Source organism: Oncorhynchus masou, chromosome 16 (assembly GCF_036934945.1).
Source record: "Oncorhynchus masou masou isolate Uvic2021 chromosome 16, UVic_Omas_1.1, whole genome shotgun sequence".
In the NCBI taxonomy this organism is placed as follows: domain Eukaryota; kingdom Metazoa; phylum Chordata; class Actinopteri; order Salmoniformes; family Salmonidae; genus Oncorhynchus; species Oncorhynchus masou.
In genome coordinates this window covers 24,728,510-24,753,486 of record NC_088227.1, presented here as the reverse complement: position 1 = coordinate 24,753,486, position 24,977 = coordinate 24,728,510, and the positions used below count along the sequence as shown (strand labels likewise).

General features: G+C 43.9%; 2 protein-coding genes across 3 annotated transcripts; one reads left to right on the top strand and one right to left on the bottom strand.

The window, feature by feature from the left end:
- Window positions 1–525: 525 nt before the first annotated feature.
- On the bottom strand, window positions 526–9,606 carry zbtb2b (zinc finger and BTB domain containing 2b). Of its 2 annotated transcripts, none has more exons than XM_064991287.1 (3): window positions 9,475–9,606; window positions 5,386–5,566; window positions 526–5,093 (listed from the first exon to the last, which is right to left on the bottom strand). In XM_064991287.1, exons 2-3 carry the CDS (start codon window positions 5,556–5,558, stop codon window positions 3,677–3,679), a joined length of 1,590 nt encoding a protein of 529 aa, XP_064847359.1. In that variant the 5' UTR covers window positions 5,559–5,566; window positions 9,475–9,606; the 3' UTR covers window positions 526–3,676. The 2 variants fall into 2 exon arrangements, with proteins under 2 accessions (XP_064847359.1, XP_064847360.1); XM_064991288.1 differs by having other exon boundaries at window positions 5,386–5,559; window positions 9,475–9,562.
- A 6,543-nt stretch (window positions 9,607–16,149) lies between these two features.
- armt1 (acidic residue methyltransferase 1) lies at window positions 16,150–24,179 on the top strand. The gene is made up of 5 exons (XM_064991286.1): window positions 16,150–16,238; window positions 16,859–16,964; window positions 17,282–17,523; window positions 17,873–18,038; window positions 21,280–24,179. The coding sequence occupies exons 1-5, from the start codon at window positions 16,177–16,179 to the stop codon at window positions 22,060–22,062; spliced, it is 1,359 nt and encodes a 452-aa protein (XP_064847358.1). The 5' UTR covers window positions 16,150–16,176; the 3' UTR covers window positions 22,063–24,179.
- The last annotated feature ends 798 nt before the right edge of the window (window positions 24,180–24,977 follow it).

The window sequence follows — 24,977 nt, the reverse complement described above, 5'->3', positions numbered from 1 at the left end:
CTCTTTCTTATTGGTATATTAACTAATTTACTGCCTGGTGACCAAAACTCCATCCCCCAAAAACTGGTTGTAATTTCAAGTGGTCTTTTCAAACACTAAACTGCATTGGGCCTTTACACTTCAGTCCCACTGCTCTATCTAGTATAACTTGCCTGGGCCTTGTTGTCATGGAACAAGCCAGTTAAAACGGTGAACAGCTCTGTAAATCATGAATGTTTTAGCTCGGGTCTGTTGTGAGTTATTAACTAGAAAAGTCTGGAGTAAAACTCTGAATTTGAATTGAATGCAGAAATGACATTACAGACCCAAGTTTTCCCCAACCTACAGAGTAATACGACAACGGCACTGTCCTATAAGGAGGGAGAGGAGCCAAAACCCTTTTATGAAGTGGAGACATCTTGTAACATTTTCAGGATCAACTAATTCCAATACATTGATATTAGCCCAACACCAATCCACGATTTAATCCAACAACCATGTGTTCATTTGGATGGGGTTGATGAAAGACTGGGAAACCCTCCGTAGCAATGTCCAGAGTTTATTTAACCAAAGCCAAAAGATGAGTAAAACATCTGAAATCAAACATGCATGTATTCTTGGGATGAACACAGCTGAATAAGAAATAATTAATCATGCCATAATTCTGCAAAACATCTCTTTAATTGTTCATTCTTCACTGTGAAAATGTAAAATAGTTTTCTTTATTATTTACACAGAAGACTAACTCACGTACGTTCCTGAGAACACAGAGATATCACAGTACATGTTCAACTGAGCTTTGGGAGGGCAGCAGAGTGAACGCTCCAGGATCATAGGTCAGGGACTTTCCCCTCGCCCAGCTTCCCCATTACCCCTGAAACTTGTTTCCAAAAATATCCCAACACAGAAAAGACAAACCGCTTGCATAAATACACATTTTATAATTGACACAGGGAAAGACGTTAAGCTGTTAGTTTACACCTACGACCAATGTGGTTGAACATTGTACAACTTGAGCTCAGCAGGGAGAATCCAGAGACTAACTGATGAGGAGAAACGTGTTATATGTTGACCTCTGAGAAGTACACTTCAGTAGTATTCACTTCACAAAGCCTGAATATACTATAACACAGAGTGAGTCACGAGATAAATAGGAGTCCTTCCCCCATGTAACACATTTAAGCTCACTTTTATATTGTGTCTTTAAGCCAATGGAAATGTGACTGAACTATGTCTAATTTGCTCAGCATGAAGACTCCATTTGTGCGAAAGTAGTATGGAACCCCAGTCCCAGTTGGCCCCACCCTGGATAGAGTCTAAATAGGATAGGCATAAACCATAAAGCCATATTTACTATATGGATGAGTAGTATGGACCCCAGTCCCAGTTGGCCCCACCCTGGATAGAGTCTAAATAGGATAGGCATAAACCATAAAGCCATATTTACTATATGGATGAGTAGTATGGAACCCCAGTCCCAGTTGGCCCCACCCTGGATAGAGTCTAAATAGGATAGGCATAAACCATAAAGCCATATTTACTATATGGATGAGTAGTATGGAACCCCAGTCCCAGTTGGCCCCACCCTGGATAGAGTCTAAATAGGATAGGCATAAACCATAAAGCCATATTTACTATATGGATGAGTAGTATGGAACCCCAGTCCCAGTTGGCCCCACCCTGGATAGAGTCTAAATAGGATAGGCATAAACCATAAAGCCATATTTACTATATGGATGAGTAGTATGGAACCCCAGTCCCAGTTGGCCCCACCCTGGATAGAGTCTAAATAGGATAGGCATAAACCATAAAGCCATATTTACTATATGGATGAGTAGTATGGAACCCCAGTCCCAGTTGGCCCCACCCTGGATAGAGTCTAAATAGGATAGGCATAAACCATAAAGCCATATTTACTATATGGATGAGTAGTATGGAACCCCAGTCCCAGTTGGCCCCACCCTGGATAGAGTCTAAATAGGATAGGCATAAACCATAAAGCCATATTTACTATATGGATGAGTAGTATGGAACCCCAGTCCCAGTTGGCCCCACCCTGGATAGAGTCTAAATAGGATAGGCATAAACCATAAAGCCATATTTACTATATGGATGGCTGTTTTTCTTTCAGCTAGTCTATGAGATCCTAAAGGATAGAACGAAGCTAGAAGAGACTGGGCTAGGGGTCACAATGGAACTGAGCCTGACCCTCCCTGCCACCAAACTGTACTGTACAAACAGAGGGCAAGAGTAACTGCAAATGAAGCCACAGCAGATTAAGATAAATATCATACTAGAATTTTATCAGTAACACCAAGGCCTTGAATGGAAAGAGATTGACAACAAATATACATACACCTTCACTACACTAAATCAATTGTTTTCTAGATTGGAAACCAATTAGTAATATACAAACTTTGCAATAAAAAATATGATTTGTAAATATAGCATTGTATATAAAATTAGAAAGGTATATCCAACACAAAATATGGTCTTTAAGAACAAATTCAAGCAAATGATCATCAAATTGGCAAGGTGTACAATATTGTACAGAATTGAAAACTCCCTTCAATACATGTAGGCATCAAAATATGATAACGTAAATGTGTTTAAAATGCACAGATTGTAGCTATTTAAAATAAACAAAGGTTTATAAAAATGGCACGACTGTAAACATCACCTATAAAGCTACAGTGCTTGCTTCTGCTTTGAGGCCTCTGTTGGAGTAACCAACACAATCCTTAATGTGGGCCTAGATTGCCCTGTTTCGTCTATGGCAATTGTGCTTCTTTTCATACCCACAGTTGGCAGACGTTGCACAAAAAGTAACAAAATGGCTGCTCAAAACGATGAACAGAAGGGAATTTATACCACGGAATTATTAAATGTCATGGTACGTGTTCTGCTTACACGGTTACTGAAAACTGCCAAAGGAAGACACAGCCTACTGGACCTAATAGGCCATGGAATGAGGTTGATTCTGGACTGGGCATATACTTATTTCATCAGTATACTGCACGAGTAACACTTTGGAAAAGGAGAGACGTTTTCTTTTACAGCAGATGTGTTGAGACCACCATTCGGTCTGCACCTGCCTGCCTGTTGCTTCCCCTGGTATCTCCTGCACCATTTGATTGTAGAGAAACATCACTTCCTCCGGAACTCTCTCTCAACTTCCTGTTCCTGTCTGGATCTAAAAGCTGAGTGAGAGGCTCGACCACAGCCAACGGCCACTTTAAATTAAGTAACAGAAACCAATGTGACAGACCTATGTAAATCAAGCACCAGAAAGAGACTGAGAATAAGACAAAGCCCTAGTCATAATCACACCACGAACTCAACTGCAGCACATATTGAGAAACAAATAGCGACATACTACTTTGCCAATTGGTCAGTGACATATGCATAGGAGAACAAATGGGCGAACAAATGCAACGTCATGTTGGAAAGGAGACTTAGTACAGTGTGTGGTTTTCACATGGACACTTAATAGACAGTTCCTACTGAAACAAGTCCAAGTCTCTGGCTTTGCTGTTAAATAAACCTGAGGAAGCATTTTCAGTAGATATAAAACCCATCCTATATACCTCTTAACTAAATCTTTAGCTTAACTACTGACCATCATTTACCAAAGGAAATAATAAACATACTGTATATAAGAGAATACAAATATAAGACTGGTTCTGGTGCTGTGGACCTACTCCACCAAGATCTGCTCAGTTTTTATGGCCGTAATGAGGGTGGCGGCGCCGGACGAATCAGAGCCCTCGTCTTTGGGAAACTCCTCCCCCTGCAGCAGCCGCACCCCTGACTGCCCCTGCAGGCCAGCTAGAGCCCCTTGGCTGAAGCACAGGTGCTTGATGACCTCGTTGGGGCTGGAGAAGGTGGTCTCACAGACATTACACTTGTAGGGCCTGGCTGAGCCAAGGAACAGCGCCTCCATCTGGCTGGTGTCGTCCCCTGCGGCACACAGCTCCATGCTCTGCCGGTCCACCATGGTGTAGGCGTCGGCACCCTGGGTCAGGCACACGTGGCGAGCCGCCTGGTTGGCACGACAGAAGCTCTTGCCGCAGGCGCTGCACTTGTAGGGCTTTCCCGTGTGGATGTACATGTGCTCTCGCCAGTGGCTCTTCTGGATGAACTTGCGTCCGCAGGTGGCGCACTCGTACTTCCTGCGCTTCACCTCGCGGTCCAGGTCAGCACTCTCCAGGTTGTCGATATCCGCAATGTCCGATGGAGGTGGGGTGTCGGCCTGGGACTGACACCCGGTCGCCCACCCCGACAACTCTGCTCTGGGAGAGTCCATGCTGAAACCAGAGGGCGGTGCTTGCTCGCTGTCACTAAGCATCTCAACTGTCATGGCAGCGGACCGTTCTCCACCTCCCCTTAGCAGTACCTCCTCCACCTCTGGTGTGGTGGCTGCTCCTCCTCCTGGGAGGACAGGTGAGTGTGCACCGCTGGGCTTGGCCACCAGAGGGAGCCGGGCCAGGCTGTGCTGCAGGAGGTGCTCCCTCAACAGGCTCCTCTGGTTGAAGCGGCTGCCACACAGGTGGCAGGAGTAGTGCTTCCTGAAGGAGGCATTCCTCTTCATGATGCTCGGCTTCACATGGAGAATGGTGTTGGAGCTACCCAAGGAGGGCGCCTCTCCTGTCGGGGTGTTCCCTCCATGCTCCTCATACGAGGCCCGTTGGCCGCTGGTCGAAGCCTCCACCATTTCCTGAAACGAAGAGTCCAGCTTGGACGCATGGTTGGTGAATGCCGCTGTTACAGCAGACGTGGACGGATACTTCCTGTCAGGGAGACTGTCCAGGTCAAAAGGTGAGGAGAGCTGGCGCCGGACGGGCAGCCTGCCGGACAGCGCAACCTGCTTGTCGGAGATCTGAATGCCAAAGAGGGAAGTAGAGAGGGGCAGGCTGGGCTCTGGGTGGGAGAAGGATGTCTGGCTGGCCAGGCTGGCCTCCTGGAGGAGGGGGTAGGCGTGGAGGAACTTGACCCCCTGCTCCAGCCTGGCTGGGTCGATGAGCTGAGGGGCCAGCTTCCCTGTGTACATCAGGTTGAGGAGGTAGCTGAAGATGTCTGGCTGGATGTCGGCTGCCTTCAGTCGGACACAGTCACTGAAAAGAGAATTCATGTTATAAATAATAATTTATTTATCAGCCACATCGAAACATCTTGGCTATTGAAAACACTGATGACGCAAACAAAAGCTTTTATTGATCACCATACATAAACATGGTCCTTTCCTTATTGAGTTGCACATGTTCTACTACAACCTTTAGGTGAACTTGTTTGAACAGTCCAAGCAGGGCTGTATTAAGCTTTCAGTTGTAAATCATTAGTAAACGTAATGTTAGCCGAGCTTAATGTAGCCTACAGATAGAGCCGATGCCGTGTTGTTTACCATACCTGTCCTGGTGTATGAAGAGCATTCTGAAGTAGTTTGAGAAGGCAGCCAGCACGGCCTTGTGGGCTTTGAAGAAGACATCTCCGATGGCGATGGTACAGTCACACAGGAAGCCAAACTCCCTCTGAGCGTTGAGCTGCTGCAGGAGGATAAGACCATGGTTGGCCAACTCCATTCTTCAACCTGCACATAGAAAGACACAAAGACGAAGGCAAGTCAGTCAGTTGGTTAGTTTCCTGTCTGGAAGAGGACTACAATGCCACCAAAGAGAGAAGTCTGAGAGGGCCACTGACAGCTGTAACACCACAACAAACTCCAATGTGGGCTAACAAAACAAACGCTGTTGTTGAATAGAGGCAATTTAATGGCTTATATTCTGATACATAATGTATGGGCATACTATTTTAATGTAACATGGATCATCTTTAAATACCAAATCTAACATATTTTCATCAAATATATTTCAAAGCAGGGAAGGGCTCTTGTCCTAAACATAGCCTAACAGCTCAATGTCCAATAAGTACAAGGAGCTGTTTAACATCAGATGACCCGATCTCAGAGATTCTGAGGTTCACAGAGCTATTGACTGGATAGCTTTTCCACAAGGCTGGCTTATAACCACGTTAGCAAAAGCGTTCGATGGGAAAGGAGACAGAATGGGTGGTTTCCTTATTGACCTCTAGGCTGCAGCTTCCGGAGGACTACTCACACAACCCTACAAGCTGCCTCAGGGGACAGGATGCAGGGGAGGGGTTAACCAACCGTATATTTAGGCTAGAAGAATATCCATTTGGAAGAAAGAGCACACCACATTGAATGTATTTTTCCTTGCAGTTATGTCAGTTGAACAAAAACTACTGTATAAAACAAACTGGATGATGTGGAATAAGACACCTAAAAGTTACTCCGATATAGACCTCAGTCACCTCACCTCTGAACCCTCAGCATCTCCAGAGGTAGTGCAAATACCACCTTGGAATTCCAGCCAATCAGAAGTGTCAGATAGAAACCGACAGATCCATGGAATAAAGGTGTATGGTTAGGTAAGTAGCCTAATCTCTTCAGGCACAATCTGCTCTCAGTCCTTTGACGGGATTCCAACCCCCTCGCATGCCTACGCCCTTTGAACCCTTACTCATAGGGAGTGTGCTCTCTGCTCTGGCCACCAAGACAGCTGCAGTTGACCCCTAAAGGTCACCACAGGATTGGAGGCTTTTGGGCGTCACATGATCAGGTTTATGTATATCTACACATTCCTGAGGCAAGACTGACTGGTTCCACCCCTCCACCAATGGGAATGGAACCTGCAGGGTATAACACCCATTCTCTCACTATACCACACAGGAACACCACAACACTCAAGTCAAAACCCTGGGCAGTAGGCACTAGGCTGACTCAGGAGCCTTCTCTTTGCATGTACATAAGAAGGAGGGCTGCCCAGTGGCGACTCGTCATTCAGGGCAGGTGGGGCAGTGCCACATCTGTTTTGAGCCACACAATTTTTTAACAAATAACTTTTTTGGGGGGGGGCTTTCCTGTTTTGCATGTTATTTTGGCATTAACACATCAGTTTGCAAACAATGTAAAATAATAATATATATCATTGACTTAATAAAGCCGCATACAAACATGGTCTCTTTTTGTTGTCTTTGGTGTGCAGGTGTTTCAGCCTAGCTCAGTGCTTTCTGTGGTGGTGGGGAAAGCCAGCAGAAAATATGGAGTGTTGCACAGTGATTGGCTCAGTGTTCTGTCACTCATGGGAACTTTACATCACTGCCAAATGTAAGAGCAGACCTTGAAAATTCTAGCCCTTCAACTACTGCCATAGAAGTGCCCATCCAAGAAGGCTCAAGGTCATTGGCCACAGATAAAAGAATGTCAAATCACGTTATATGTACATGATTGGACTGATCATGTCAACATCATACTTTCACCATCTTAGCTAGCAGTCATCATGAATCAAGTCAACAATTTACTAGCAAATCATTTTAAATCATTGTCATATGAAGAGAAATAATGAAGAGAAATTAAAGACTAAACGTATCGGTGCTTATCGGCCATAAACATTACACAACAAGTTGGAAATCGCAAATTCAACGAGTGGTTTGGAAGGAATCAGTGAGTGGCGGTGTGGTCCCAAATTTGGGTATTAAGGGGCTCTTTTCCAAGATTAAAATGATAAACATTCAACATTGGCCATGCTGTCAATGAAGCATGAATTGTGCCACGCTCAAAACAACCTAACTCGGAGGACCACCGCGCCACCTTCCTGTTCAAGTGAGCCGAGAACAACAAGGTGAGTCCAAAAATGTATTGTGTGCTGCTTCATAAATGATGTAATATGCCAGGGAGATATGTATATGGTAGCTAAGAAAGTAATACGAAGTGTATGTTGTGTAGTTTAGGGCTCCCAAGTGGCGCAGCGGCTAAGGCACTGCATCTCAGTGTGAGAGGTGTCACTACAGACTCTGATTAGATTCCAGGATGTATCACAACCGGACGTGATTGGGAGTCCCATAGGGCGGCGCACAATTGGCCCAGCGTTGTCCGGGTTAGGCCGTCATTGTAAATAAGAATTTGTTTATAACCAACTCGCCTAGTTAAATAAAGCTTTAAAAAAATGTTAGTAGCCCATGTACCTCAACCTAAAAATGTGGTCTATTTACCCCTCTTAATTTCACCTACTGTTCTACTGTAGCCTATAACCTGCTTTAGAGAAATGTAATCATTGAATATTGTAATAGCTTTCATTGTCTGCTTAGATGCCCCTTTTATTTATCCTACGGTTCTAACTTGGTGTACAGGGAGAGCACTGTAAGATTGACCAGTGTTCTGAATTCTGTCGCTGTGCATTTCAAAAGTGCTAAACAAATAGTTCTATTGACAATACAACAATACATCCATCCTAGCTCGCTCATTGTCTCAATCGACATTACGGATTGCCTCTTATCTGCTTGTCATCCCCTTTTATATCATAGTCTGTACATCTCAATTGTCATTAGAAACATCATTTGTTTTAGCAAGTCAGCCATATCAGCTATGTTTTTATGGCAGTAAATGAGGCTGAATTAACTGTTTTTCTGCCAGACAAGGCTCCGCTGATAGCCAGGTGTAGCAGTGGTAAGGTGTTGGGACTCTGCTGTTGGGACAGCTTTATGTAGGACCTAATAGTTTGCGGGCACCGTTTTTCACCGTTATAGTGCAATTAATGTATTGTTTAGTGTTGTGGCTTTGCTGGCATGCATCCCACTTTTTTTCATTTTGCCCCTCCAAGGTTTACATGCTAAAATCGCCACCTATTCTGGAGTTGTCTAAAGAGATGAAGAAAGCAACTCTCAATCTGGTCCAGACACAATAGTCTACTACTACTGCTGGAAAACACTGCAGGCTAATGTTGCAGCATTGGTGGTGATTAAACAATATTGACAAATATGTTTATTAAATCCATTCTGGCAAATAAAGTAGCCTGCCTTACATTATCAGAAAATACCATCATGATATTTTGTGTAGAGGCAGACATCCAGCAGTCAATTGTTGAGACCTGTGACACTCAATAATTATGAATGAGTCATTTAGTAATAGTAAACCTTTGAGCAGTCACTCAAGAATTAGGAATCTAGCAGTAAAGTACCATGTGTTCATAGTAGTCCTATGTGTTTGTAAGAAAGCGCCGCCCCTATTGTAGACACGTGGAACGGCCCGATATCCCGCAGAGAAACCACTTCCGCAGTACGTTTTCGTCCTAAACAAAAAAATAGCCCTTACAAACCCTATAGGTGAACGCCTATGCTGCTGGCATGTCTAATTTAGCTATAGAACAACGCATCGGCAAGTAACAAAATAATTGTAATCGGTTTCATTTAGGAGCTGAAACGGTGTGTTCGAGCGCGCCACGAAGGCTCAGGCGCCAGCCTCTGCTTTGCCCCCCCGACTAGAGGAGCGGTGTAGCGAAAATAAACGGAGCCTCATGAAATGGACAAGGGGTGGTCGCCGAATACATTTCTTAAACTTCAAAGTGACCGATTTATTGAACCCGTATATAAATTACATCAGTCGGTATACAAAATGTAATGGAGTGCGGGTAGACTTACCTTTCTACTCTGCTTGCCTTGAATCCGTGGAGTTAGTCGTGTTGTTGTTTGTTACCGGAGGACTTGTCCGTTGGGCTTGCAGCTGCTCTGTTCCTCTCAAGAAGCATTGGTAGCGATGGTCGTCGGTGTTTTCCGGTCGGGTTACGTTACAATCACATGACTATGTAGGGCACTTAAAAACAGCAGTTCGCTTAACGGACGGGGCGCCTGACGAATTCTCTTTGGGAAGGGAACCGTAACCGCCGTGTGTCACTGTGAATAGAGAATTGTATCCACCTCGTTACAGCTAAACGAAAAGGACTATAGAGGGCGAGCACTGTATGATAATTTATTCAATCTCCGGTTGGGGCACGTTAAACAAACCGATGTAGGGGAAAATAGCCGTAGGTCGCCCACCCCACCCCCACACAAACAGATAACGTTTAACGTAGTCTACAATCGTGACTGCATTTGCATTTTCGGTTGGTAGCAAACAAGAGCTTCCTGTAAACAAACGAATTTACCGCCGCGGTGAGTCTCTGGCAACTGTCGCGAGGCAGACGTTGGTACCCAGATTGTTGGCTGCTTTTGGTTCAATTTGTAAATTAGAATTATGGGGTTCTCAAAGTGCGGGAGGGCAATGAACTAGTTAACTTTTTTATTTAATTTCAGTATATTTTGTTAGGCCTAATCTAGTCCTCCATGAATTCGTTTAATTTGGCTATGTTGGTTACAAATGTCAAAATGTGTTTCAGATTATAGGATAAATTGCATTCCACGTTTCATGGTGCAGAACATGTATGATTTGCAAGAATTTACTTTGGGGCATTTATGTATGATTATGTGTGTGTTTTTCTCTATTTGTCAGTGGTAAATACTTCAGAAAATCCTCCTGGCTATTTCAAGCCTAAAATGACCACTACAGTTGTCATCTGAGGTGTTTGCTGTGCTACAGTTGATTAACAGGGTAATTTTATATTTTCAAAAGGAGGAGTCAAATACAATTCAAGAGGATCTTGATCCAGGACATGAACCACCAGCAGCCACTTGAAACCTGATAAAACATTAAAGAAACACCACTGTACAACACTCCTTATGGCTGCTTATTACATGGTTATATGCTGCTTATGACTGTGTAGGAGGCTTTGTTACAGGGTTCATTATAAGTGTTACTGCTACCCATATAGTCCTCATGGTCAGAATTCTGTCCATATCCACGGACTTCTGTGGCATTTTCAACAGGATGTGAGCTAGCATGACCAGGGAGAGAGAAAACACACACATCGCCTGCCAGGAAACTCAGGAAGTGTGGGGGGGGGGGAACTACACACACACAAATACACACACACACACAGATGAACTAGTAGGCATACAGACACACAAATACACACAGGCGTACACACCCATGGTCATAGAGGGCACAAACTTAAACACCGACACACCAACTTTGTCATTGGATACACAGGAGTCTCTGGGGCACAGTGACCTGTGAAACTCATTGGAATGGATAGATGTTGCCTAATGCAAACACAGAAGCAGAGCTATCCTCAGGGCTGAGTTTCAGGTTTTAAAGCAGACATATGAAACACTGTAGAACTCTGATATTATTAATAGACCGGACAGAGAGTTTAAGAGCAAATTGGTTGAAGGAGAATCTCCCTTAGACACAGAGATGGAGTAAAAACAGAAGGGCTAAAAAGGGAGAGGATATAAAAGAAGGAAACAAAAACAATAATATGAGCTTTTAGAACTGGTGCTGCCTGGCCCTGCTAGATGCTACTACTGTGGGAGATGTTAATATGACTGTCCCTCTCATTGCCATTAATATATAGGGCCTCTATAGCGAGATAAAAGAGGTTGAACCATAAGCGAAACTCAAGCTGATGCTAGAAAAAGGGCGACAGAAACTAAAGCATGTTTAAAGTGTTTGGGGGTTGATTGAAAGAGGCAGACTAGATACATGCTATGTTCAGAGTTCCACTCTGATTCACACTTGAAATCAATCATTTTTTATCAATATAATTTCCCCCCAGACCATAGGAGAGCTGCCATCTGGGCAAATGCATGCACAGTGAACACATGTCCAGTGAACAGGCTATTCAAATGAGACGCTGGAATTTCACATAACTGCCCACAACACTGATTTGCACTAAATAGATTTTTCCATACAGGGTAAATAACGCACTATCAATATTGAATCTTCATTAAACATGTCCCTTCAATTTCTGTTTTAAAGCATATGAGAGAATACATCAATAGGCTACAAAATGTGATTACAATATTTAGTCACTCGGACAAGCAAATCTGAAGAGCTCCAAGCTCACCAAACGCACACAACCTACTCATGTTACCATGATCACTACAACATCCACATGAGAGAAAACTATGCGTTAGTGGAATCTATTCTTTATTAGAAATGCAATTTAGTGGAGGTATGGTATGGGTAAGCAGAACCACCTTTTCAAACACAGCATTGATGTTAACCCCTCTGGCCGTGGTCTATTTTGAAACCAGAGTGTTTCTGAGTCACTCCACGTGTCCCCCTCACTCTCCGGTTTAGGAAAACAGATCTGGAATTGGGGAGCCCCGCAACACCGGAGATTGACAGCTTGATACACCCACTCCATGGAACTACATGTGGGACTCCACATCCTGCCAATGGGATGCCTGCTCCCATGTTCCCATGGTGATTGGTGACCTATTATACTGCCACTACCGAGTGGCGCAGCGGTCTAAGGCACTGCATCTCAGTGCTAGAGGCATCACCACAGACTGATTTGATTCCAGGTTGTATCACAACCAGACGAGATTGGGAATCCCATAGGGCGGCGCACAATTGACTGTCTGTTTTGCATCTGACCCATACTTTATGTTTTCTATCTGATTTGGATCAATACTTCTCTGCAGGGAGATAAGTGGATGTGCAGGAGTAGATTCAATGAAACACTATGGTCTAGCTCTAGCCTTTTGGGGATCCTAAGCGAGATTTGGTATTGCAGTTTTACAGATAATTTCCTGCAATTCTACACATTTTGCCATGTTAATTATATCTGAGTAAGATTGGCGAACAAAATCAATGGCGGCCCCCTGGAAGTCAGGGCCCCTGGACACATGCCCTGCGTGACAAGTTGGTATTCTGCCATGATTGCTACAAGTTTATTTGCTAAAATTGTCAGCTGACATGGCTAATTGAGTGGCTATTAGTGACTGACATAACAAGAGAAAAACTGCTGATGCACAACCACATTTCGAACTTGCACCTTGTGCATTCTACTATTCTAACTCTTAACAGTAAGTTAAGACCCCAACTGAGTTCCAAAAAAATAACAAAACGTTGGGCCCTTATGCTTGGAGTCAGCCCTGACTATGGTCACTGTACTGCATTGCATTCTCTACCAATGCAAAGTTAGCCTATGTGCTCTGTGAGGTGCAGTCTCTTGACTCTATGGGGTGCAGAACATATAACAACGTCATAGCCTATTCTTTTGCATAGATTCTGAGATGTTAGGTAGAGATCAGTGAGGATTGAAGGAGTAAGGTTGCTGATTCACACACAATTTTGCGCGTAAAAGAAGTTTAGCAGCAGCAGCCTGTAAAGGCCTACAGCTACATTCTAGAATGACAATTTCAAGATAAGATAAACTGTCCTACACATATTCATGCTAAAACCAAAAGGCAGCCTATCCTATTTGCTCAGACACCTTAAAAGCAGGCTTCAGAGGGCGGTCCCTAGTCACAGGACTCTTATCCAAATTCCTCCCCCTTCCCCCTCACTCACTCACACACACATTCTGTCTCTCCCCTCCCAAACCCTCTGAGGGCCTTTGGGGATCTGCGGTTTCGCGATATAGAGTGGCTTAATGTCTCCATGGCAACCATTGCCCTGAACTACAGAAGATGCCCCAAAGGATGCCGTCACAATTGAGTACCCCCCGGGGCGAAACGAAGTTCCGCACACAGCAGTGAGATAAGATGTCTCTATTGCAGAAAGCCCCCAGGTGGGCGCCGAACTCACTCACTGCTCTCTGATCTTAAAAACCGCACAGCACAGTGAGAACACCAAAGCAGTCCTGACCAGATCAAGGCAAGCAGTAACAAATTCTACTGCAACTGAGACCAGCCTCAACTTGACACTATAGCTCTACATTCATTATGTAGAAATAGTCACAATGTTTTGGCCTACGAGTGCATCCAGTAGACTACTGAAGTGGTTTAAAGGGGAACAGCTTGGGAGGAGTCTGAACCAGCAGCCCTGTGGATATAGGGCAAGCACACTAGAAGCACCAGTGTCATAAAAGGTCAAGACCTCTACGCAGAGACACAGCATGCTTACATTACATTCTGTAGTACACTACAGTTTTAGAATGGCAGCATAGCCAACAAAATGAAACCGATTAATTTTGCCAATACATTTCTATATACTTTCACAGATAATGTTTTTTGATATTGTCTAAAGAATCGGTTCAGATGAATAACATTCTGTCACCACTGGATGGTGGCATTGTGTAGTTTAATATAAACTACAATAGGAGATGTGAGGGGTAGAATAGGCCTGCTTTAAAAATGCAGAAAACCTTCCCAATGTTGTCCTAAAAGCAGTGGCATCAATTGATTGTATTGCATGCAGAGGAGAGGGCATTTAATCTGTTGTTGTTGATATTCACCATATTTTCTTTACACATGTTAATTGTCTGCATATTAGTAGGATAACCCATGGGGTAAATGGGGAAAAGCACTGAAATATATATGAAGTTATATTCTACTGATCGTGGACTTCAGGAAACAGCAGAGGGAGCACGCCCCTATCCACATCGATGGGACCGCAGTGGAGAAGGTGAAAAGCTTCAAGTTCCTCGGCGTACACATCACGGACAATCTGAAATGGTCCACTCACACAGACAGTGTGGTGAAGAAGGCGCAACAGCGCCTCTTCAACCTTAGGAGGCTGAAGGAATTCTGCTAAAACCCTATTCTTTCACCACAGGAATGGCTGAACAAACCAGAGGCAAATCATTTCCTGGTTTTAGGACTAAAAACTGGCGAGCTATATGAATAACCAACTCCCAAAACAAAACCCTTGTTTGGGGAGTTGCTATGAATAAAGTTTTTCAATTTGAATGTTGTCATAGAAAGAACCACAAGGGTTGAATGGATGTGGAGATGTAGAACTTGAGGCCTTGTTCAGGAAAGTGGATTGTGTGTGGAGTTTGTTGCCGACAAGAAAAGTTATTTTATGACATGGGCTTTTGAGTACCACTTGGTAAGGTGGTTCTGGTTATGTCGAAGTCAAAGAGAGTTGGATAAATCACAACAAAACTGAATCTGAGTTGGGATGAATTACATGCGGAGGCAGGTGTGGTGAAGATGGCCAAGGTCGAGCCTCATCCCAATGATGAAAAGATGATTCTGGCTTGGTGGGAATTCGATTTTTGGGAGAATGTATCCTTGCCTTCTGGTGGATCCATACATGGTAAAAGTAACTTGAAGTGGAGTTGTGGGGATTTATTGCGTTTTTTTCCATCCAGAGCCTAAGCACAAAAACTATGACTTACATTGCTTACCGGAGAAAGGTGCCATTGAATGGAGTGATAACTGTGGTGTTAAGTGTTGAGGAGGATCATCTGAAATTGAAGATTCCCAGTGTATGTGATGCCCTCCGTTTGGTGCAATGCAGACCCAGTGGAGAGCGTGGTGAAACAGAGAAGACAATGTCTGTTCTGCTGAGTTTTGTATGCAGTCTTCACCCGACAAATTCAAGTTAGGATGTGTCAGTTATCCTGTGAGAGCTTTTGTCCCAAACCCATTACAGTGTTTCAGGTGCCTAGGTTATGGTCAGGTAGCAGCAGTGTGTAGGGAAAAAAAGTTTTGTGTGTTAACTGTAGGGGTACCCATGGTTTTGGAGATCAGAAGTGTCCGGTTAGAGAAAGATAGGTTGCGGTTGCAAGGATCAGAGTAGTACAGAAGTTGTTGTATGCTGAGGCAGTGAAGAAACTGGTAGAGGAAAATGGGTACAGGGCGAGGATCCCTGTGAGTAGGCTGAGGCCAATGGAAAATTGATTGGAATAATATGTGCTTCAGTAAGGTTGGTTTCTTAGCCATTGTTATCAACTGTACCTCAAAAGTGTAAATCACAGAACATCTATTTTGTGAGTGCAGCTGCAGAGAAGTACTTCGGATTACGAGATTTTACCGCAGAAGAGTTACAGGGGGTGCTGAACGGTAGTGTTCTGTTCTCCCAGGCTGTTGATGGCAATATGTAACTTTTTGGGCAATTGACCAAATTAACATAGAAATGTGAGTTAAAGATTTGTCATCTGTTTTGAAAGCAAGCGTAAGATGCGGTAGATATGTTCTATGTGCGCTATTTCTATGCCACCTATTTTTAAGTTTAGTTTTTGCTTCTTTTACTTTCGGTTTTGTACATCAGCTTCAAACAGCTGAACATACAATATGTTTGGTTATGGAAAATATATTTTACAGTGGTTTAGATGGTACAATGATTCTCTACACAATTACTACTTGTTTTCTCATATAAACTGAAATTAGGCAAACTATTAGCAAATTTTGCATATTGCTCCTTTAATAGTTGGCAGGGTAATTTTTCTTTTAGCAAGTATAATGTATTGTACAGAAGGTGGCGGCATGCACCACTAACGTTTGTTTGCGGACCGCCATAATAATATAGAAGAAGAATGTTGTCATATTCTCTTCCTGGTTGAAAAGATGGCGGCTAATCAAGCTTTGCGCCAATTCGTCCCTCCATCCCTGTCTGCTAAAGTTGAAGGGTATGTTGACAGCTATGTTTAGTACTCTTATGATCCGTGTTTTAACTATATCTAAGCTAAACAATCAAAGAGACAGTTCAACAGAATTGTGTTGGGTCAGGAAGGGGGCAGCGTGGTACGTAGGCTAGCAGCACTAGCTAACGTAAGCTAGCTGGTAAGCAATAGCACATTTTACAGTTAGCTAGCTAAATTAGCTACGGAATGTAGGCTAGTGTGATTAAGTTTATCTCTCTGTATTGGCACCTGATACTTGCTTGGCTCCTGTTCAATCAAATCAGATTAACTTTTGTTAGCTACATCATCCAACGTTATAGACGATGCGTTTGTTTTTCTAATGCTAATCAGACCAGATCAGTTCTGAATGAAGTGGTATCAATACATGTTAACGTTATATCTCTGGTGCTATTCCAGTAAAAAAAGGTCTAGCCATGCCCCTTCTTCTTAGTTGCCTACGATGCTAAACTGTGAGGATTCATAACTTAGTTGTGGTCAGCAACATGTCAAGAAATTGCATGAGCTGAGTCAGACATCCCCTTAGTGGTTAGAGTGATCTGCACCCATCCTTAATTGTAAATTCAAAATGTTGCTTCTAATTTGTCATGTGTTTCTTCCTCACACAGCTCATTTGCATATCTCACAGTGAGAGACAGGTTGCCGACCATCCTGACAAGAGTCATTGACACCATCCATCGCAACAAAAACAAGTTCTTTGAGGAGTTTGGAGAGGTAAGAATAACCACCATCACTTGTCCATCCTAAGTCACTGTGCTATAATCATCCAAATGTTGGACATTTTTTATTTCCTGACACATCCTGATCTTGGATCAGCTTCTCCTCCCCCAAATCCTTACAATTAACACTTGGGTAAAAAAACACAAAATTGACCTTGGATCAGAGTCTATGGTTCAACTTCATACGACTTCTCTTCTATATCAAATTGTATTGGTCACATACACATATTAAGCAGATGTTATTGTATTGGTCACATACACATATTAAGCAGATGTTATTGCGAGTGTAGCAAAATGCTTATTTTTCCATAGGAGGGAGTCCAGGCAGAGAAGAGGACCATTGGCTTTCTTTCTAAGCTCAGAAATGAGCTGCTGACAGACAAGCCTGTCCTGGTTCTGTGTGATGGCCTGGAGGACACAGACAGCTGGAACCAGTACCTCCAGAGACAGCAGAGTCTACTGGGGGAGCGGGACCCCGTCAGCTGGTTCAAGTCCCCCTGGCTCTACATAGAGTGCTACATGTACCGCAGGATACAGGAGGCCATCTGGCTCAAGTGCGAACCAGTGCTGCTAAATGTTAGCATTAGCTTAGACTTGAGAAGGGAATGCATAGATCAGGGTTTCCTGGTCCTCGGGACCCCACGTTTCGATTTTTGCCCTAGCACTACACAGCTGATTCAAATAACGAATCATCAAGTTTTGATAGTTTGAATCAGCTGTGTTGTGTTAGGGCAAAAACCAAAACGAGTTTGGGAGAATAATCCCATTTTAACCAATGTTATAACTGATTTATCAACTATTAATAAGCTACCTATAAACCGTTTGTACATGATACACTAACTGGATAACTCATTAGGTTATGTGTCTTTTAACGTGTCCTTTCTCTCTTTGTGTCTGTGCCAGTCCCCCCATCAGCGACTTTGATGTGTTTAATGAAAGCAAGACGCAGAGTTTCTTTGAGTCCCAGCAGGCTGTGATATCCCTGTGTACATATCTACAGGGATTCAACAGGAACATGGACGACCTCTCAGAGACACAGCTCATGGAGCAGTTCCACAAACTACTACAGGTGAATATTGCCAACAATCTTAAATCAAATTGTATTTGTCACATGCGCCGAATTCAACAGGTGTAGGTAGACCTTAGTGAAATGCTTACTTACAAGCCCTTAACAATGCAGTTAAAAAAGTGTCAAAAGTATTTACTAAAATAAAAAGTAATAAATATAAGAAAAATAACCAATAATTAAGGAGCAACAATAAAATAACAGTAGCGATGCTATAAACAGGGAGTTCTGGTACAGAGTCAATGTGCGGGGGAACCGGTTAGTTGAGGTAATTGAGGTAATATGTACATGTAGGTAGAGGTAAAGTTACTAAACAAAGCAGTGTAAAAATGGGGGGTGGGGTTCATGCAAATAGTCCGGATACCTGTTTGATTAGCTGTTCAGGAGTTTTATGGCTTGGGGGTAGATGCTGTTAAGAATTGGCGCTCCGGTACCACTTGCCGTGCGGTAACAGAGTGAACAGTCGATGACTAGGGTAGCAGGAGTCTTTGACAATTATTTGGGCCTTCCTCTCACACCGCTTGGTATAGAGGTCCTGGATGGCAGGAAGCTTGGCCCCAGTGATGTACTGGGCCGTACGCACTACCCTGTGTAGTGCCTTGAGGTCGGAAGCTGAGAAGTTGCCATACCAGGTGGTGATGCAACCGGTCAGGATGATGGTGCAGCTGTAGAACGTTTTTCAGTAGTCCACAATCATCTCTTTTGTCTTGCTCACGTTGAGGGAGAGGTTGTTGTCCTGGCACCACGCGGCCAGGACTCTGACCTCCTCACTATAGGCTGTCTCATCGTTTTCTGTGATCAGGCCTACCACTGATGTGTCGTCGGCAAACTTAATGATGGTGTTGGAGTTAAGCTTGGCCATTCAGTTATGGGTGAACAGGGAGTACAGGAGTTGACTGAGCATGCACCCCTGAGGTGCCCCTGTGTTGAGGATCAGCAAGGCAGATGTGTTGTTACCTACCCTCACCACCTGGGGGCGGCCCACCATGAAGTCCACAATCCAGTTGCAGTGGGAGGTGTTTAGTCCCAGGGTTCTTAGCTTGATGATGAGCTTTGAGGGTACTATGGTGTTGAACGCTGAGCTGCAGTCAATGAATAGCAAAAGGTGTTCCTTTTGAAAGGGCAGTGTGGAGTGCAATAGAGATTGCATCATCTGTGGATCTGTTGGGGCGGTATGCAAATTGAAGTGGGTCTAGGGTTTCTGAGATAATGGTGTTGATGTGAGCCATTACCAGCCTTTCAAAGCACTTCATGGCTACATATGTGAGTGCTATGGGTCAGTAGTCATTTAGGAGTTGTTACCTTGGTGTTCTTGGGCACAGTTCTAAGGTGGTCTACTTGAAACATGTTGGTGTTACAGACTCGGTCAGGGACAGGTTGAAAACGTCAGTGAAGACACTCGCCAATTGGTCAGCGCATGCTCAGAATACACGTTCTGGTAATCCGTCTGGCCCTGCGGCCTTGTGAATGTTGACCTATTTAAAGGTCTTACTCACATCGACTATGGAGAGCATGATCATACAGTCGTTCGGAACAGCTGGTGCTCTCATGTATGCTACAGTGTTGCTTGCCTCAAAGCAAGCATGGAAGTTATTTAGCTTGTCTGGTAGGCTTGTGTCACTGGGCAGCTCGTGGCTGTGCTTCTCTTTTGTAGTCTGTAATAGTTTGCAAGCCCTGCCACATCCGATGAGCGTCGGAGCCGGTGTAGTACAATTCAATCTTAGTCCTGTATTGACGCTTTGCCTGTTTGATGGTTCATCGGAGGGCATAGCGGGATTTCTTATATGTCCGGGTTAGAGTCCCGCTCCTTGAAAGCGGCAGCTCTAGCCTTTAGCTCAGTGGGGAGGTTGCCTGTAATCCATGACTGCTGTTGGAGTATGTATGTACGGTAACTGTGGGGACGACGTCATCAATGCACTTTTTGACGAAGCCAGTGACTGACTGATGTGGTGTACTCCTTAATGCATTCGGAAGAATCCCGGAACATATTCCAGTCTGTGCTAGCAAAACAGTCCTGGAGCTTAACACTGCGTCATCTGACCACTTCCTTATTGAGCAAGTCACTGGTACTTCCTGCTTTAGTTTTTGCTTGTAAGCAGGAATCAGGAGGATAGAATTATGGTCAGATTTGTCAAATAGAGGGCGAGGGAGAGTTTTGTACGCGTCTTGGTGTGTGGAGTAAAGGTCGTCTAGAGTTTTTTTCCCCCTCTGGTTGCACATTTAACAAGCTGATAGAAATTAGGTAAAACTGATTTAAGTTTCCCTGTATTAAAGTCCCCGGCCACTAGGTGCGCCGCCTCTGGATGAGCATTTTCTTGTTTGCTTATGGCCTTATACAGCTCATTGAGAGCCGTCTTAGTGCCAGCATCGGTTTTCAGTGGTAAATAGACAGCTACGAAGAATATAGATGTAATTATCTTGGTAAATAGTGTGGCTTATCATATAGCTTACCTATAGCTTATCATGAGATACTTTACCTCGGGACTTCCTTAATATTAGATTTCATGCATCAGCTGTTATTTTCAAATAGACACAGACCGCCACCCCTTGTCTTACCGGAGGCAGCTGTTCCATCTTGCCGATGGACAGAAAACCCAGCCAGCTGTATGTTATCCATGTTGTTGTTCATCCACGACTCAGTAAAACATAAGATATTACATTTGTCCTTTTGGTAGCATATGTCCTTTAGGTAGCATAGTCTTGGTTGGATTTTGTTATCCATTGATTGCACGTTGGCTAATAGCACTGATGGTAGAGGGGGATCCTTACAAGGCACCCCGACCTACGTCCCCGATATCTCCGTCTCTTCTTCATGTCAATGACGGGGATGTGGGCCTTGTCGGTTGTCTGAAGTAAATCTTTCGCGTCCGACTCGTTAAAGAAAAAATATTTGTCCAGTTCGAGGTGAGTAATCGCTGTCCTGATATCCAGTAGCTCTTTTCGGCCAGAGACGGTGGCAGAAACATTATGTATAAAATAAGTAAAAAATAATGCGAAACACGCACAATAGTACAAATGGTTAGAAGCCCGTAAAACGGCAGCCATCTCCTCCGGCGCCATCTCACACGTGAAGCTGTGCAAACTTCAGGGTTTTATTGTAAGAGACCAGCTAAATATTGATTGTTGAAAATGAAAGTGAAGTCGCATTACCAAAGATCATTTGATGTTATGTCTGTTTTGGCAATTAATCCCAAATGTTTCGATCACAGTTTCTGTGAGTTAATGTCTCTGTTCCTGCTCTTAGGTGTCTCTGTGGGGTAACAGGTGTGACCTGTCCATCTCTGCTGGCATGGAGAACTCTCAGAAGGCCAGTCCCATTGACTCCCTGTCTGACCTGAAGTCTTTTATCCTGGTGGACGACTCCAACATGGTGTGGTCTGCTCTGACCTCTGCCCAGAGACCAGGGGAGGATGGCAAAACCACCCCAGGGAGGGTGGACATCGTCCTGGACAACGCTGGCTTCGAGCTGGTCACAGACCTGGTCCTCGCTGACTTCCTGGTGTCCGCTGGTCTGGCCAGGGAGGTCCGCTTCCATGGCAAGTCCATCCCCTGGTTTGTCTCCGACGTCACCTCGCACGACTTCCAGTGGACCATCCGCCAGACCCTGGCGGCCAATCACAAGTGGATGTCCAAGAGCGGCGTCCAATGGCAGAGCTACGTACGGGAGGGCGTGTGGTCCTATCATGACCACCCGTTCTGGACAATGCCTCATGAGTACTGTGACATGGCGGGCGACGCGCCTGACCTCTACGCGACACTGCAGGGAGCCGACCTGATTCTGTTTAAAGGAGACCTGAACTACAGGAAGCTGACTGGGGACAGGGAGTGGGATCACATGGTGCCGTTTGCTAGGGCACTGAGAGGATTCGGCCCAGCTCCCCTGTGCAGTCTGAGGACTCTGAAGGCTAACATCCAGGTGGGGCTCCAGCCGGGGCAGGGGGAGAACCTCAACACCCAGGAACCCAGCTGGATGACCAGCGGGAAGTACGCTGTGATCCAGTTCTCCAGCCCTCACAGGGAACAGTAGACCTATCTGGGACAGGAAATGACGTCAATATGTTCATAATAAGTGGTGTCATCATAATCAGAGGAAGTACGGGCGTGAGCAGGGCCAGTGTACTTGTAACCATATGCCAGGTTAGAGGTGTTTGTTTTGTCGTAGAACTACCTAATGTATTTAAATGAGGAGAGTGGTTTAAAGGAGGATGATAGAGGATACTTTAAAAAGAGGAGGGTAGTTAAATAGGGAGTGGCTGCAGATCCAACTTCTCTGGACCCGTTGTCCCGACAGCTAAAGGTTGGAAGCTTCTGTGAATGTGTGGTAATCTCTACTTTACACACCGTCTCTGTTCTATTTGTTCAGCTGCCCAGAGAAGAAGCTACTCTGGCGAAAGGTGATTGTTTAATAAAGTTAGATCAAACTTGAATCATTGTAAGATTACATAAAGATAATATTCTACAGAACCAAATTAAATAGCATAGTATAACATTACTGTATGACAAAAAACACCTAATTTCTTATATTTTAGGATGATTGTGCTCATCGTCACATTTTTCTCTCATGCGGTCTAAACTCAACAGTGCACGCCACTCAGAAAAGGTATGCTACAGTTTAATACCATCTGCAAAAAAATGTGCTCAAGGTACATAACTAATTCAAAACACTGTAGCCTACTTCAAAACAACACTGTAGCCTACACTCAATAATATTTAAATGCATATGCCCATGAAACTGATTGCAAATGGTTGGCGTGCAGATTCTGCATGGATGTTTCACCGGTAAAACTTGGAAGAATTATCATTCACGATCGACAGTGAGAAATGCGAAGGGAGGGTGACCAGAAGTGTGGGTGTGCGTAGAGTTAAAGAAACGCATGCACAGAACGTGAGTGGGATCTTCAGCTCTGGGGAAAGGGATCCAGTGGGATCTTCAGCTCTGGGGAAAGGGATCCAGTGGGATCTTCAGCTCTGGGGAAAGGGATCCAGTGGGATCTTCAGCTCTGGGGAAAGGGATCCAGTGGGATCTTCAGCTCTGGGGAAAGGGATCCAGTGGGATCTTCAGCTCTGGGGAAAGGGATCCAGTGGGATCTTCAGCTCTGGGGAAAGGGATCCAGTGGGATCTTCAGCTCTGGGGAAAGGGATCCAGTGGGATCTTCAGCTCTGGGGAAAGGGATCCAGTGGGATGGGGCTGTGACCTCTGGATCCCCAGCCTCTGCCATTTAAATAATGATCAACTGCTGGTTAGCAATCCATCCTTGCATAACTACAAAACAATGACGTTTACTTCTCCCATTTAACAAATGTGTTGACGGTTGTTTACCATCATTCAGTACTAGGGTCGGGCTCTACCTCGATTCCAGTTCAAATCAGTTAATTTAGAAGCATTGAAATTCCAAGTCATGAATTGAAACATGCTTATCTGATCTTAAGTTACTTTTTTTCCAGCCATATTATGTAATTTCTGTAATGTTTTTGTCTCCCCAACAGCGACTACACAAAATATAGATTTGAGACACATTTCATTCATAATCAGAGGCAATAAGATGCAATTTGAACATTTACATGTTAAGTTGGCCTGTCGTGAATAGTTTAGAATTGTTATTTTAAGTTGAGACCTTATGTAACACCCAAAGCCAGCGGCTATTGTTTAGCCATTTAATTTGCATGAGCTTGGCGAGACATTACAGAGTAACTTGTGGTTGCTGGTATTTTTCTGGGTCTTAATCAACGTCATCAGTTTGTCTTGTCAATTAATTGCATGCGTTTTTGTTTGCATACATCGGGGTTTGCACAGTGACCACAGTCCCGGAGTTTACATTTTCATAGTTAAATAACTGAAGTTGAACTACAAGGTAATGTTCCCACTCTGGGAAGCTATAGATAAATCATAGTCTTTGGGGCAGTGCAATCACACGTACAAGGTGTCTTTTGTTAAAAGAATAGCACTAACACCTGTCTAATGATGTATTTCTGTTTGTTTGATGGTACAAACTGTTATTTACGACTGTCATTAGAATGCCTCTGTAACCAGTGCTGGTGCTGTTGTGATCCTAAATGACTGGATTGTTCTCTTTGCAGAAATCTGGAACAAAAATTGTCATATTATGATGGACTTGGTTTAAATAAAGAACTTCAATGACTGGTCTTATCTCATACTGTTGTATAAATGAATGACAGTAAGAAAAGAGCAACAGAGGCTTGACCTAGAAAGATGATTCCCTTTCACTCATTCTCCCCATACCCTTACTCTCTTCAATTTATCCTGGGATGGTGTGTAAAAAATGGAGTTATAATCAGACTGCTTGTTTAGCACTTGACATCACGTCTGAATCTGGGCTGTTTACTGAGTGAAGAGACAAACAGGTCAAACAGGAGGCCATTTTCTGCCAGTTTGCAGAGATAGAGGTTAATGAACCATCACTTTAATAAGCAAAAAGTTTACTTTTCCCCCATAAAATCCAGCTGTCAATTTGTCAAGAAAGTTGGAAAAAATCTGAATCCCCAGTATGATCTCACTGAATTGTTTGTGGAAATGAAGACGCTCGTCTTCTTCATACTGTAATATGGGGAGCTGATCTGTCAATTTTTATGTACTGAGAATTCTAACACACGTTGAGGACTGGAAATACTGGTAGTCTTAAGTTAGTAATAACAGTGTTGTGCTAGGCACACCCTGCATTTCAACAAGTGACACCGTTATTCCTTTAGAGAAACAGAGTTATCTTCCAGTGTAGGTTGAAGGTCAAGAGTTGTCCTTGTATGCCCTTGAAACTTACCTAAAGGAATGGGGAAGACATTAAATGACTTTTCAAACATTGGTTGAATTTCATCATGATGCAGCATGTACTTGAAACCCCTTTGTTTGCTGCTTTGGCGGGATAATAGTTTATATTTGATCAGTGAATATCGTTGATAAGGTATTCCTCTTGAAAGGCCCAATGA